General features: G+C 41.0%; 1 protein-coding gene across 1 annotated transcript; it reads right to left on the bottom strand.

The window, feature by feature from the left end:
• Window positions 1-241: 241 nt before the first annotated feature.
• Window positions 242-6,206, bottom strand: LOC4337984 (heat shock 70 kDa protein 15). The gene is made up of 9 exons (XM_015784705.3): window positions 4,867-6,206; window positions 3,801-4,010; window positions 3,598-3,693; window positions 3,294-3,512; window positions 2,727-2,921; window positions 2,510-2,656; window positions 2,261-2,410; window positions 977-1,107; window positions 242-888 (listed from the first exon to the last, which is right to left on the bottom strand). The coding sequence occupies exons 1-9, from the start codon at window positions 6,034-6,036 to the stop codon at window positions 645-647; spliced, it is 2,562 nt and encodes an 853-aa protein (XP_015640191.1). The 5' UTR covers window positions 6,037-6,206; the 3' UTR covers window positions 242-644.
• Between the last annotated feature and the right edge of the window lie 8,121 nt (window positions 6,207-14,327).

The following is a 14,327-nucleotide window of genomic DNA, read 5'->3' as shown; positions in this document are numbered from 1 at the left end:
ATCACAAACTTAACACCGAAATGCAGATGAGACGTGCAGGTGTCCATCGCTCTCCTCGCCATTTTCGCATGCACGGCTTTTCATCCATCACAAACTTGACATGAAGCATCCGTGCATCGACAATAAACCTCGCAATCTTCCTCAAAAAATTTCCATTCAGAACGCTAAGGCATTCTTTATGCTGCTATGATGAACACATCAGCTTTGTACCACGAGCGTAGATCACTGGAAATTCTCAATGTGAACTCAATGGGAAACCAGTAAAAAATGTATTGAGAGCGTTTCTTCCCATGGACCAAAATTTGTTTTTCCTTAGATGTTATGGACCATTGGACAAAAGCTACAGTTTAGACCCGTGTTGAACCAAGGCCTGAATAAATGGGTGGTGGCATGCCCTCTCATCCCCAATTCAACCATCCTAAATAAGAGAAGAAAAAAAAAGTGATTCAAGGGACAAGCCACCAGCATTTTACCCTTACCAACATGTCCATGTCACAATCCCAACCAAGTGAAGTGACCACCAAGTACAGCACCCCAAAAAAACATCCGGTTCTCCTAGCTCATTCACGGGCCTAAAACCAAGTGACCATAACCACATGAGGAAGCATTCGATCACAGGAGTTCTTAGTTTGTCGACAACAAACTTATGCCGATGGTTCGGCCCAACCGTCAGGTTTGTCTGTGTCCATTTGCTCGGCAGTAGGCTCCTGATCCTGGGCACCTCCCTCGCTTGTCGGCTCTTCAGCTTCACCGGCACCGTTGGATTGCTGCTGCTGCTCTGGAGTTTGAGGCTCAGGCGTTGTTGGGCTTTCAGTCGGAGGCGTAGGCGGAGGAGGGGTCTGTGGCTTCGGTGCAGGTTTCGGCTTTGACATAATCGGTCTGCACGACCTGTGAAACAAGGTTTAGAGGTAGTTGACTCAGACACAAGAATCAAACTAACATCAGGTGTGTTATTATAGCAAATAAACACACAAACCTGTCAAGTGCTTCAGCTTTCTTCTTCATGTCAGATATTAAGAGGACAGGATCAGCATGCTTTGGTAGAGCATCCTGCTGCTGCTGTTTCTCTATTAGCCAGATCTCGGCCTCCGAACACTCATCCAGGACCTGATGCAGAAATTTTGATTAGCAGCTGAAGAAAACGATCATTAATATTCCTTTGCTACTACCATTCACAAAAACAAGAACTAGAAGGCATATTAACAAAGGATTTAATGACTAGACAAGCATCCGCTTGGAATGTTGACGTAACAGAACTGCTTTGTATACATATATAACGAATATGGTGTTTCCTTTACTGCCGATGGAAAATTTTCCGCTACCCTCATTTGCCATTTCTGCCTGTCTCCCATTAGCATGATTTTTATTGGGTTATAAAAAAGGTCATGATTTGCCCTTGAGGCATGTCCAACAAAGTGCTGGGCCTACTTGCCAATCCCTTCCCTCCCAACTTCCTCCCTTCCTGATGTCAATGTAAAAATCACACTTCCTTTAGTACCATTGGAGAAACTTTTGTTACCCTTATTTGTCATTTCAGCCTGCCCATTAATGTTATGTTTCTCAGGTTATAAAATGTCGTATTTGCCCTAAGGCATGTCCCACATGTGCGGGCCAACTTGTCAGCCTTCCTTCTCTTCCTGAGAGGCTGAGATGATTCTTCTGCTTCTTACACTTGCTCCCCTACTGGCCACCTTCAGTGTGGTGCAAAACTACTGTATTTGATTCAATTTGGTGTCAGAAGAAATTGTGCTTCCTATAGGAGCTGCTGAGGACTGGTGGATTTGGAACACCCCAGCCCAGCGAGTGTGGAAGAGCAAGGTATAGCAGATGAGAGCTGTTAGATTGCATGAGCGAGAAAGGAACAGCAGCACATGTTTTATGCTAGCTAAATCTGCGAAATAATGTCTAGTGGCAGACTGGCAGTGCTCAACCTAGTGGCGATAGTGTCTGTGGACTGCTTTCATGTTCCACAGAGCAGGGGATAGATAAGAAAGAGAAGATAAAATAAAAAATGGCACCTCGGCCATAGATTTGCGACAGTAAGATTGGTATTTGACAAAAACCAGACAACTTGCTGAGAGTTAACGGCAGTCAAGCCTAACGAAGTTAACACTTGACACATAAGAGTTGGAACTTAGAAAGTCATGGTATTAAAGGAAAGCAACTTTCTATCTGGCAGATTAGGTAACTGAGGAACATTGAGTGGCATACAAGGAATTTCCTTATCAAGAGAAAATTATCCATCTCTATGAATACATACCTTCTGTTTTTCTGACATGTCGATGTGATCAAATGCTTGGCTATTAGACAATGCAACCTCTTTAAAACCGTTGATGCAATGTACCAGCTGGTTAATAGAAGAGCTTCTTTCAGCCCACTCTTTGTAGCGGATCTCAATAGGATCACCAACCTAAAAAAGTTCAGGCATATCAAAACTCAATGTCCAAGAACAAACCAAACCAACACATAAAGACACAATGTAAACCAAGAAGTGCAATAAAAGAGGTACCTTTTTAAGTTCTTCCAGCTTTGCAATATAAACCCCTTTTGTCTCATCTTCACCATCTTCGTACAGCCAATCCTCAACCTCCTGAAGCTTGGCAATAAACCCTTCCTTGTACTCAGACATGACAAAATCGTTGTACTTGTCATAGAGCTGAACGCAAGAAACTCATCAGGTACTGTTCAAATGTTCATATATCATCACAAAATTAAACTCGGCATACCTTGTTACGCATGTCATAAACATAAGCCTCGACAGCATTCTTTTTCTCCTTGGTTTCTTCCATTACTCTGTCCTGAAGAGCCATTTCATACTCATTCTCAGAAGCTTTCACCAATTCTTCAGACCCCAGTGCACCATAAACCAATCCAGAAACTGGAACATCAATTTTCTTCACATTCTTTATCAATGGCTCAACCTAAAAAAGAAAAACCATTTCAGAAAATATGTCTCATAAAAAGATGGGCAGCTCTCATTTGCATAAACAAGATAGATCACAACTTGCATGAAGTTCCTATGTTATAAGTAACTAAATTATATTCGTTGTGCTTCACTTCACAAGATAGCACTTACAAAGCTATGAATCAGCACAGTATCTAAAACTCAAAAGGAGATTATCAAATGCTCTGAACACACTACCATGACGAGGGAATTCCATTCATGGCGATAGGAAACCACCAAATTAAGACAATATAGAACATCGTTATTTGAAAACATACTGCAACAGATATGCCAACTACATACATACACTAAAGCTGAAGTGTGCCAGCACCCAACAGTAGATCCATACCTTGGCATCAGTATCCATTGGAGCAGATATTTCCTCAGAATCTGGCTTCCCATTTTCTGCAGCACCATGAGTGGCATCTGCAGAACATTTGGATTCCTGCATGTTCTCATCAGTTCCAGAAGCAGGGTCACCTAGTGCATCATCTGTATCCATTTTAGTATCATCCTTTAGTGTCTCATTTGTAGTTGCTACCGGAACATCCACTTCCTCCTCCAGCATCTGCATACAAAAGAACCAAAGCCCACAAAGATCAGAAAGACATTGCGTGCTACTCGAGAAGATGATGGGATTCCTTTTAACTTACCATTGCTGATTCAATAGAGACTATCCCATGGATGTTGAGACATGCTTTCACATTCACTTTTGCCTTCTCAGGTTTGCTGGATTGGAAAGGGCCAATCTGCATACGGTCAATCACAGCATAGCAAATCAGCAACTGTTGAACCAGTTAAGAACCACAAATAACATCAGGTTTGAATACTGGCGAAAGTTTGCAATGTTGCTTACTGTATAGGAGCTGATTTTTTTAGCCATTTGCAAATCATCTGCATCGACACTCACAACGTCTACTGCAAATGTATTGGACCTATAGAAGGTCACAGTTTTGGCACTAGGGACTGGACTTCCTTTTGGGAACACGATAGTCTGTTCGGATTCAGTGTTCTCAGAATCCGGTTTGCATGACAAAGCAATTGAAAACGGGAACCCATCATTGACCTGCAAAATATCAAGCATAGGTTAACTATTTGCACAGGGACAATAAAAGAAGATATCATCCAATCTCTTAAGCATTCTCTCACAGATAAAAATAGCACGTCTGCCAGGCATGACTATGAAATTAGTTGGTGTAAATGTACAATCGGCCACTACAGATAATTTCCAGTCCATTTGACATTAAGCCATCTCTACTAGCATCACAAACAATGTCTTAGTGGAAATATATATTCTATATGTACCATTTTTATTCTGCCATTCTGTCATATAATAAAAGCAATACACCATTCCGCACTCCTTGCTTCATGTAATGTTACAAGTGGACAGTGTGTAAAACACCAAATCCAAAGTATAGTGTACTGATACACATAATCCAAAGACATAGTACCACTGCCTGAATAGCAATAATATAATTAATTCGGATTAATACATGCCATGAGCTCATATTAACTTAGCAGAGGGAGGCCCAGAGGAAATAAAACCATATGGATGACAAATTAGACTCTAAAAGTAGGCAACGACATCAGATGGTCAAAACGGAAAATGTAAAGAGATAAGCATTCATTGATTACATGGCATAAATATGTGGGCACATATAGTAATTGAAAGACATTCTAGTTAAAAAAAATACTGAGATACCCATTCTGCTATTAAAATCTTCTAGTGGCACATTTACTATTTATTTGTAGAAATATAATAATGAAGCATGGAATGCTTCCAAAAACCGACGCATGTGGGACAAATAACCAGCAGCTTTCTCTAGTTTACGTTACATAATCAAGAACATTAGAATCAGACAAAATAGATACACTACGGCAGAAACAAACGTCAACAGAAACTTAAATAGATAAATCAGTACCTCAAATTCCCGGACTTTGAAAGTGGGGCTAAGAACAGCACACTGAAGAGCGCATCCCCGGGCAACACATTCACTTGCATTCATAGTCCTCCTCGGTTCCTTTCCAAAAAATTCAGTGATTATCCTGATTATTGCAGGAACACGAGAGCCCGATCCAACAACCTCAACAAAGTGCACATTTTCTGTTGTTAAGCCAGCTTCAGCCAAGGCCTTTTCCAATGGAGCCTTCACACGTTGTAGCACTGGGGAACTGATCTGTTCGAACTCCTCCCGTTTTATAAATCCCCGCACATCCTTCTCATCCATCAAGCACTCAATGTTCAGTGGTGCCTCTGGATTGGCACTCAGCATCTTCTTGAGCTTTTCACACGCCACACGCAGCCTAACGCACGCACGGGCATTCTGGTAGACGTCTATTTTGTACTCGTCCTTAAATTTCTCCGCAAAGTGCTTGAATAGAACCTCATCAAAGTCTCTCCCGCCAAGGGACCGGTCATACGCATGCGAGAGCATGTTGAGCTGCCCTTTCTTGTACCCGACGATGCTAACCTGCATGCTAGCATGCCCGACATCGATGAACGCCACATTCAACCACTCCTTCTCCGGGAGATCGGTCTTGTAAATTCCATAAGCCAGCGCCGTGGCGGTCGTCTCATGGAACAGGCGCAGCGGGCGGAGGCCCGCGATGGCGGCGGCATCGGCGACAGCCCTTCGCTGCAGATCAGTGAAATACGCCGGGATGCCAATGCAGCAATCGAAGACCGCGGCGTTGAGATTGCCCTCGGCGATCCCCTTGAGGTTGGAGAGCACCATGGCGAGCAGCTGCGTGGGGGTGAACGCCCTGTCCTCCCCAAGGTACCTTGCGTGGACGAGCGGGAAGCCGTCGGGGCCCTCGGAGACGCGGAACGGGAAGGAGGCGAGGTCGCGCTGCAGCTCCGGGTCGGCGAAGGCGCGGCCGAGGAGGCGCTTGATCTGGGAGACGGAGTTCCTAGGGTTCATGGTGGAGGACGCGGCCCCCGCGGTGCCGATGAAGCGCTGCTTGTCGCCGAAGCAGACGACGGCGGGGGTCTCCCGCTTCGACTCCTCGTTGAGCACCACGTCGATGCCCCGCTGCCGCGCCACGGCGACGATGCCGCTCTCATTGCCGACGTCGAACCCCACCACGCTCATCCTCGCCACTCACTCCCTTCTCTCTCTCTCTCTAGTTAGATCTACGCGGCTACCAGCACAAATCTAGTACCAAGCGGCGGCGGCGGATGGAGAGTACTCCGCCGCCGGGTGGAGCGGACGCGGCGGCGGCGAGAGGAGAGGGGGGGGGGTCGCGAGGAAGGCGGCGGGGCAAGCAGAAGAAGAGGCGATCTCTCGACGATATAGGCAAAGAAGGCTGCGTGGATGGGCCGTGTTGGGCTCGCTCTCTCTGTGGGCTGGGCCCAGCGAATTTGGGAATAGGAACTACGTGATGATCCCGCCGCCTCTCCTTATTAGGGCTTGGTTGGGTAATCCCTCCCACAAGAAGATTAGAAGGGGATTTTGATTTCACACCTATTGTGTGAAATTACTCTCCTAATTCTCTTCGATTTCCTTTAAATCGAGCGAGACCTTAAGATTAATCCGACGGTTGAGCCTCCCTGCTCCGACGGTCCAACGATCAATGGCATCCAGGATTTTGCCAAGTTCGAATCAAACCAACGGTGGCTGGCCGGAAATTTTCAGAGTTCAGGTGATACCGTTTTGTTTTCACGAAACTGACTTAGGCTGTGTTCGCATGTCCGGGATAGGAACTCATTTCTCCGCACGGAAACTGAACGGTCCATTAGCGCGTGATTAATTAAGTATTAACTATTTTTTAAAAAAATGGATTAATTCGATTCTTTAAGCAACTTTCGTATAGAAACTTTTGCAAAAAAAAAAACACCATTTAGCAGTTTGAAAAGCGTGTGCGTGAAAAACGAGGAAGAGGGTTGGGAACAAGGGGTGCCGAAACATAGGCTTAGGTTGTGTTCGAATCCAACCTTTCCAAACTCTACTCACTCGTTTTTCGCACGCATTTTTAGATTGCTAAATGATATATTTTGTTTAAAATAATGTTATATGAAAGTTTCTTTAAGAATTATCTCCCATTTTTAAAGTTTTTTAGTTAATCAATCGCTAATGAGCTATCTCGTTTTCCATGTGAAGTAAAGGTTTCAACCATTACTACCGAACACGGTCTTAGAGTATGAGGTAAGAGTATAAACGGGTCTATCCATGAATCCACTTAAAAAAGTGGGTTCACGGGTTGATCCACTTACACTTTAGTGTGAGAACTTGTTTAGTTTGGTGGTAATTTATGCCCTACCAAATCAAAAGAGTATTTGGTTTGCTACCAACTTTTGACTATACTAGTTTCAATTCTATACACTAAATTTGATAATGCAAAAATTACCAAGGTTTTGGCAATACTAAAACTTTGACAGGACGTAACAAACCAAACAGGTCAAATTATTCTGATTTTTTAAAGGCAACGAAAATTATTTGTATCCCCGTAGAAGGAATTGAACAAGGGGCTATAGCTGGGCATTCTTTTTCTTCCATTTCAGCTCGAGAAAACGAACAAATGAACGATGCTGGATTACACAAACATTTGAAAGAACCAAAGATAATATCGAGACTCGAGAGAGAGAAGATCGACCGATTAATCAAAGTGATGGCATTCAACTTTCTCTCTAATATACAAGAACAAACCAATGAAATCGAATTCAGAAGACCATAGAAACCGAAAGAAAAGTTACTACTAATTACAGTAATTTGCAACTCGCGATCAGTATACGGAACAATACAACAAGATCATCTTGAGGTCGCCTGAGATGGCCGGCGGCCGGAGCTAATGGAGAAGGTAGGTGGCGACGAGCGCGGCGGCCATGAGCGCGTACGCGACAGCCTGGTCCACCGCCTTGCCGTCGATCCACCTCGCCGTCGCCGCCGTCGCCGGCGCGCCGCCGCCGTGCGGATGGTCATGATCACCTTTCACACTTCGTCGCCCAGAGAGCCGCCGGCCCGGCAGCAGAGACGACGCCGCCGCCATGGCCGCCGCCGGCATCGCATAAGATCTCACAGGGCTCATCATCTCCATAGATACCTCTAGTTACTTAATTACCCCTCAAACTCTTGCAAAAATTATAATGAAGAAACTATTAACAAGAGGGGTGTTAGAGAAGTAGGTATATATCAATGTGATTTGTATATATGTTTGAGTTGTGACTTGTGATAGACATATATATAGAGAGAGAGGGTTAGGCGGCTAGTTAGCTCAGGGTTCTTCAAACACGTTTTAGTACACACATCATGGATGGTTCATAAATGGCGGGCGCCTGGGCCGTGTCTAGCTCAATTTGCTGCATGCATGCACAAATTAAAGCATATGCTTAAATTGATTTTCCGTGGTTTAGAGCGGAAAATCAGAAATCTTTCTGGTAACATTTTAAGAGCATCGTTAGTTAAAGTCAAGACGAGATTGTTGAGTAAGATCGAAAACAAATACATAAGATTATGGGTAAATTGGAACCATACCATTATAATTTTTCAAAGTTTGAGATATGTCATCGGTATCTCAATGACATGTAGGACCCACATGAGTTAATGACATGTGGGTCAGGATGGCATATCTCAAATTTTGCAAAATTATAATGGCATGGTTCCAATTTTTCCTAAGATTAAGATTAATACTAAGAGGGAATTATTCAAATGTATTGATTATAAAGTAAAAAAAATGCGAGAAAATTAATAAACAATAATCAATCTCAGGTTCATAAATCAATTAAATGTTAGTAGTATCGAACATTAGTAGAGATAGAAAATATATTAGCTCTTTAAGTATACAGTAGTAAGGAACACATAAGTGTGATATAGTGGTGAAGATGTGGGTGCATGACTCTAGCAACCAAAGTTCACATGTTGATGTCCATATATAGATGTTATTTATGCGGATGATGCTTTGAATAGGAATTTAATAAGGTAAGAGATTTATCACCGGCATCCGTCTCTTTAAATACTATATATGTAGTAAGGAATATATTTGCGCGGGTGTGATTATGGTATATGTCTTGCGTGTAATGAAAAACAACCAAGTGAATTAGTAATAAATCCATACATGCTTCAATAGTCCTCTAAATTAGAAAGTTCGGCTTAGAATAACAAATGAAAACATTTTGGGCGGCTGGAATGGAAATATGTGGTAATTGCACACGACGTAAGTGATCTGATGACTAATCTTCTTTGGTAATGTGGTTAAACACATATTAAGTTGAGAAAGGAAACAACGAAAATGATCCAACATTTTTTTTTTATGAATGAGATATCTCAATGCACATCTATCTTTATAATTACACTGAGGGCCCCTTTGAATCAAATGATTTATGCAGAAATTTTATAGGATTTAAATCCAATAGAAAATTTTCCTATTTGGCCATTTGATTTAAAGGATTGAAGCTTTGCAAATCATATGAAATTCCTATGGAATGATATATTGCATGTGGATTTTGGAGGAAATTTAGCAAGAGCTCTGACCTCTTGGAAAATTTTTTTTTAGTCTATCTCTCTCATTTGATTCCTACGTTTTTCCTGCGCTCCAATCAAACGACCATTCCTGTGTTTTGCAATCCTCTGATTTACACTTCAATTCCTGTCAGAATCCTGTGTTTTTCCTATTCCTCTATTTTTTTAACTATGTGATTCAAAGGGCCCTAAACAAGTTTCAATTATATAGCGCAACATAGAGGAGCTAACCGTTCTTTCTGTGGGTTGGTGAGCAACAACAAGGCATATATAACCGTGTGAACATCGTTATATTCCCCCAACAGTGCATATTATATTCAAGCGATAGATTTCTTCTCCTCCTCGATACAAAAGATCGATCCACGTACGTACATTCCACACATAACACATCATACTACTATTTGAATAACCTAGCTAACACAATCCTAATAAGTATCCTACCTACTACCTTATCCAACTAATCCTTCTTGAAGATCGATTTGAAACTTGTTGAGATTATATTTTATAAAAAGGAAGTAGCCCTTCTGGAAGATAGAACAGCCAATGGATGAATGTGGACAGTGAAACTTCCATCAAATCAATCATATAACAGACTATGAGGCATTATCATAGTTCGGCTGTTTAGTGAAAAATTTGGCTCCATGTAAAACAAAATAAGCCATTAATATACTAGTATGATTTATCTAGTATTAAACCACAAATTTGAAAAATAAATTCATTTATTTTTCTTAAAAAAAGGACTACGATATACACTCTCTAGTTAATTTATTTTAGCAAAATAGGATATACGCTCTCTCCAGTTAAAAACATAGCGAGTATCATTATTTTTAGCAGTTTAGAAAGCAGGAGATTGTACAACCCACCCGAATACTGCTACTTACTTCCGCAGGTGGCAACTAGTGAAGCGGCGATGCAAGCGTTGCAGGTTTACTCGGGTAGTATACGCGCGAGGTTGACTGGCCTTGGCGAGGGAGGCGGAGTGTTAGGCTCGTTCCACCGTGTGGAAGTGGACCTTGGACCGGCCGGGCGCCGCGCGCAGCCGTGCGCTGGTTTCCGCCGCGCGGAGTTTTTTCCGCACGCGCTGCGCGGCAAACGTGAGCAAGAGGAAACGGGATCGATGCGCGTGTATGATGGTTTGGCTTCCATTTGGCGAGCATGTACGACCCGGTTCAAATACATATTCTCTGGACCTGGATCAGCAATCTTGTGGGACAGTCGTCAACTAGAACCAACTGACTAGAGTACTTGACCGACCCTCTCCCTTCAGATCCTTCTGTGGCGACCATTTATTTAATCAGTGATGATACGATTCTGTTATAATCTTGACTTGTGCAGGCTGATAATTTTTTTTTTGGGACGAAATTTAAGCAGGATATATAATCTCTCCATTTCTAAGTACACGATGTTATTAATTTTTGAAGTATATGGTTGACCATACTTATCTTATATTGAAGAATTATGTAAGTATCATTTATCTTGTTTTAGATTCTTTACATGGCTGAGTCTGAATTAAGGGGCATTTGGCTGAAATTTTCCCTTGTTTATAGTTTGCACTTTTTAAAAAAATATTAAACAATGTGTTTCTTAATTATGCGAGTTACTATATATGGGTTTCTTTTCAAAAAATTATATTAATTTATTTTTCAAGTTCAAAATAATTAAGTAATACTTAATTAAGCATGTGTTGATGGTTCATCTCTATTTGTGTACCGCTGAGTTGTTAAGTCCAAATGCTCCTTCAAATTCAAACCTTATATCTTCTTATATCTGTAGAAATTGTTTGAGTAATACGAATGAAAATTATGTAATATCAACAACGCCGTATTTAAACTTTGTCCTAAAATAAATTATTTTCTATCTTTTTACCTACTACCGGTTCACAATCAAATTATTTTTATCCCTTTAATTAATATCACTCACCTATGCACCAAAGAATGCAATTTTCTATTCATAAGGGATATTTGGGTCTTTGTTTTCGTCAAAAGCTTTACATTAGGATGTTAGGAATGGATAGTTTTTTTAGATAGAGGTAGTTGGCTAAAACAATCTTTTAACCATATGTTCTCTACACTCATTCTTTTTGTCAAACTTTTGCTAAACAACTACTAAAATAGATCAATTGTTGATCATACTATAGGTAGATTCTGGCTGGGATGTATGATGGTATTTCGGAATGAACCAAAATACCAAAGGCATGTTTGGATCCATGTCAAAAAGGTGACTTACCAATTTTGTGTAGTTTGAATAGTAAATTTGGTACTCCCTCCATTTCAGGTTGTAAGATGGTTTGACTTTGGTCAAAGCCAAACTGCTTCAAATTTGATAAAGTTTATAAAAAAAATAGTAATATTTTCTACCTAAGATAAATTTATTATAAAATATATTTAATTATTAATTTAATAAAACTAATTTGGTAATGTAAATATTATTATATTCGTCCATAAACTTAGTCAAACTTGAAACAGTTTGACTTTGATCAAAGTTAAAACATCTTATAACTTGAAACGGAGGGAGTAGTTTGGTTTGAAGCCAAATGGTTAGTATTGCCCATGGTTATTTTGACATAATTCTAGAACTTTCTTTACCATAATATAAATTTTGGCTCTCAATTGACATCAATCCAAACACATTCATTTTCAACGCTACCATACCACAATTTATCTAGATTTTGGTGCTACCATTTTTTTTTAATACGCAAGGAGTGCATTTTTGTGCTACCAATGTTTATATGTGCTACTAACCAAACAAGCCCCAGATCCCTACGTTGCCCTAATGCTAAGGCAGGCAATTCAGATTCGGGTGTGACTTGAGTAATGTTCACCTTATTCTCAAGGGGTACAATGGTAGTGGACGCTGCCGCGGTGGGATCATTTCATCGCTAGCTAGGCTAGCAAGATAAGACTCTATCGATGACGCGTGTATTGAAATTTTGCATAATACTCCCACCGTTTCGAAATGTTTGACACCGTTGATTATTTTAGCATATGTTTGACCATTCGTCTTATTAAAAAAAATGTGAAATATGTAAAACTATATATATATATGAAAGTATATTTAACGATGAATCAAATGATATGAAAAGAAAAAATAATTACTTAAATTTTTTAAATAAGACAAATGGTGAAACACGTACTTTAAAAAATCAATGGTGTCAAACATTTTGAAACTGGAGGAGTATTTTCAAAAATACGAAAAGTAATCGCGTTAGATGATGGACAGAACACTACACCAAGTACAAAATCACACCGAGTACAAAAATCACGATCATGCACCGCTAATAAATAAATGCCTGAACTGTACAAACTGATCCAAAAATGAAGAATGGATGAATACACAAAGCAGTATTGCGATGCTAGTACTAAAGAGAGAGAGAGTTTTGCCTCTGCCTCATGATCTCATCTCATATTCTCATCCCAGTAGCTGCTGCTATAGGCATAAATCAGTGCACGAGGTAGGTGACGGCGAGCGCGGCGGCCATGAGCGTGTACGCCACCGCCTGGTCCACCACGCCGCGGTCGACGGCGATCCGCCGCCGCAGCCGCCGCGGCGCCGCCTCCGCCGCCGCCGCCGAAGTCCTCATGCTCCCTTGGCTGCTTTTTGCTGGTGTGTGCGATCGAGATTGGGGAATTAAGAGCAGGTAGAGCTCGTGGCAATAATAATCTCAGTAAATTGCTGTTGCTTGTGTGGTTCGGTGTCACTTGTGGTGAAGGGCTACTTATATGCATCTCGCAGCTGCTGGTTAATTGGTCAGGTCAAAGATTTTTTCTTTTCTTGGCTGGCTGCAACTGCAAGCCGAGTTGCCCTGCGGGCAATGCAAGTGCAGATTGGCATTTGCTTCGCCGCGTTAGCTTCGGAGAAAAAGGAAGGGTGGAAATTGGAATGGAAGAAGAATCGAATGCGAGTAGTAGAAGCTTCCGTCACATTCGTGGCTTGTAGTAGGTCATCGTACGCACGTTGTTGAATCAGCAATGATGTGTACTCCAGCACAAACTGGCAAAATTTTCTAGTAGCGGGATGTTTTGCCTACTGCTTCAAGGGGTTTTTTTTTCGCGAAATTGCTGCTTCCGAGATAAGGCGATCCATTTTGGACTTTGTTCTCTGACATAGTTTCACTTGTACTCCCCTGTCCCATAAAAAACGAATCTAAAATTGGATGTGACATATTCTAGTACAACGAATGTGGGCAGAGGTATGTTTAGATTCATAATACTAGGACATGTCATATCCAAAACTAGATTGGTTCTTTATGGGACAAAGAGAAAGAGAGTACAGTAGTACGAAGAAGCAATTCACATGGCAGCATCCATATACATGTTCCCAAATAGTACAAGCAATAGCCTAAGGTGGTGTTTGGATCCAAGGACTTAACTTTAGTCCCTCTATTTAGACACTAATTTAGAGTATTAAATATAGACTACTTATAAAACTAATTACATAAATGAAAGCTAATTCGCGTGACAAATTTTTAAAGCCTAATTAATCCATAATTAGAGAATCTTTACTGTAGCATCACATAGGCTAATCATGGATTAATTAGCTCAATAGATTCGTCTCGTGAATTAGTCCAAGATTATGGATGGGTTTTATTAATAGTCTACGTTTAATATTTACAATTAATTTTCAAACATTCGATGTGATAGGGACTTAAAAGTTTTAGTCCCATCTAAACAGGGTCGTTCTACCCAGAACAGAGAAATATTATGAATGTCTGAATTTCTCTGACATTGGCTAACCAATGTACTGCTCCATTGATGTTTTGGTAGAGAAATATTATGGCTGTGTTTAGATCCAAAATTTGGATCCAAACTTCAGTCATTTTCCATCATATCAACCTGTCATACATACACAACTTTTCAGTCACATCATCTCCAATTTCAACCAAAATCCAAACTTTGGATCCAACTGAACACAGCCTATAGATGTCTGAA

This window comes from Oryza sativa, chromosome 5 (assembly GCF_034140825.1).
Source record: "Oryza sativa Japonica Group chromosome 5, ASM3414082v1".
NCBI lineage: Eukaryota > Viridiplantae > Streptophyta > Magnoliopsida > Poales > Poaceae > Oryza > Oryza sativa.
The sequence above is the reverse complement of the archived record's forward strand: the minus strand, read 5'-3'. Positions and strand labels throughout refer to the sequence as shown.

Excerpts from the sequence above, each read along its gene's own strand:
- LOC4337984 (XM_015784705.3), bottom strand. The coding sequence starts at position 6,036 with ATGAGCGTGGTGGGGTTCGACGTCGGCAATGAGAGCGGCATCGTCGCC. Across the intron at positions 2,922-3,293 it reads CAATGGATACTGATGCCAAG|GTTGAGCCATTGATAAAGAA; the intron begins GTATGGATCTAC and ends TTTCTTTTTTAG. Across the intron at positions 889-976 it reads AAAGCTGAAGCACTTGACAG|GTCGTGCAGACCGATTATGT; the intron begins GTTTGTGTGTTT and ends CTTGTTTCACAG.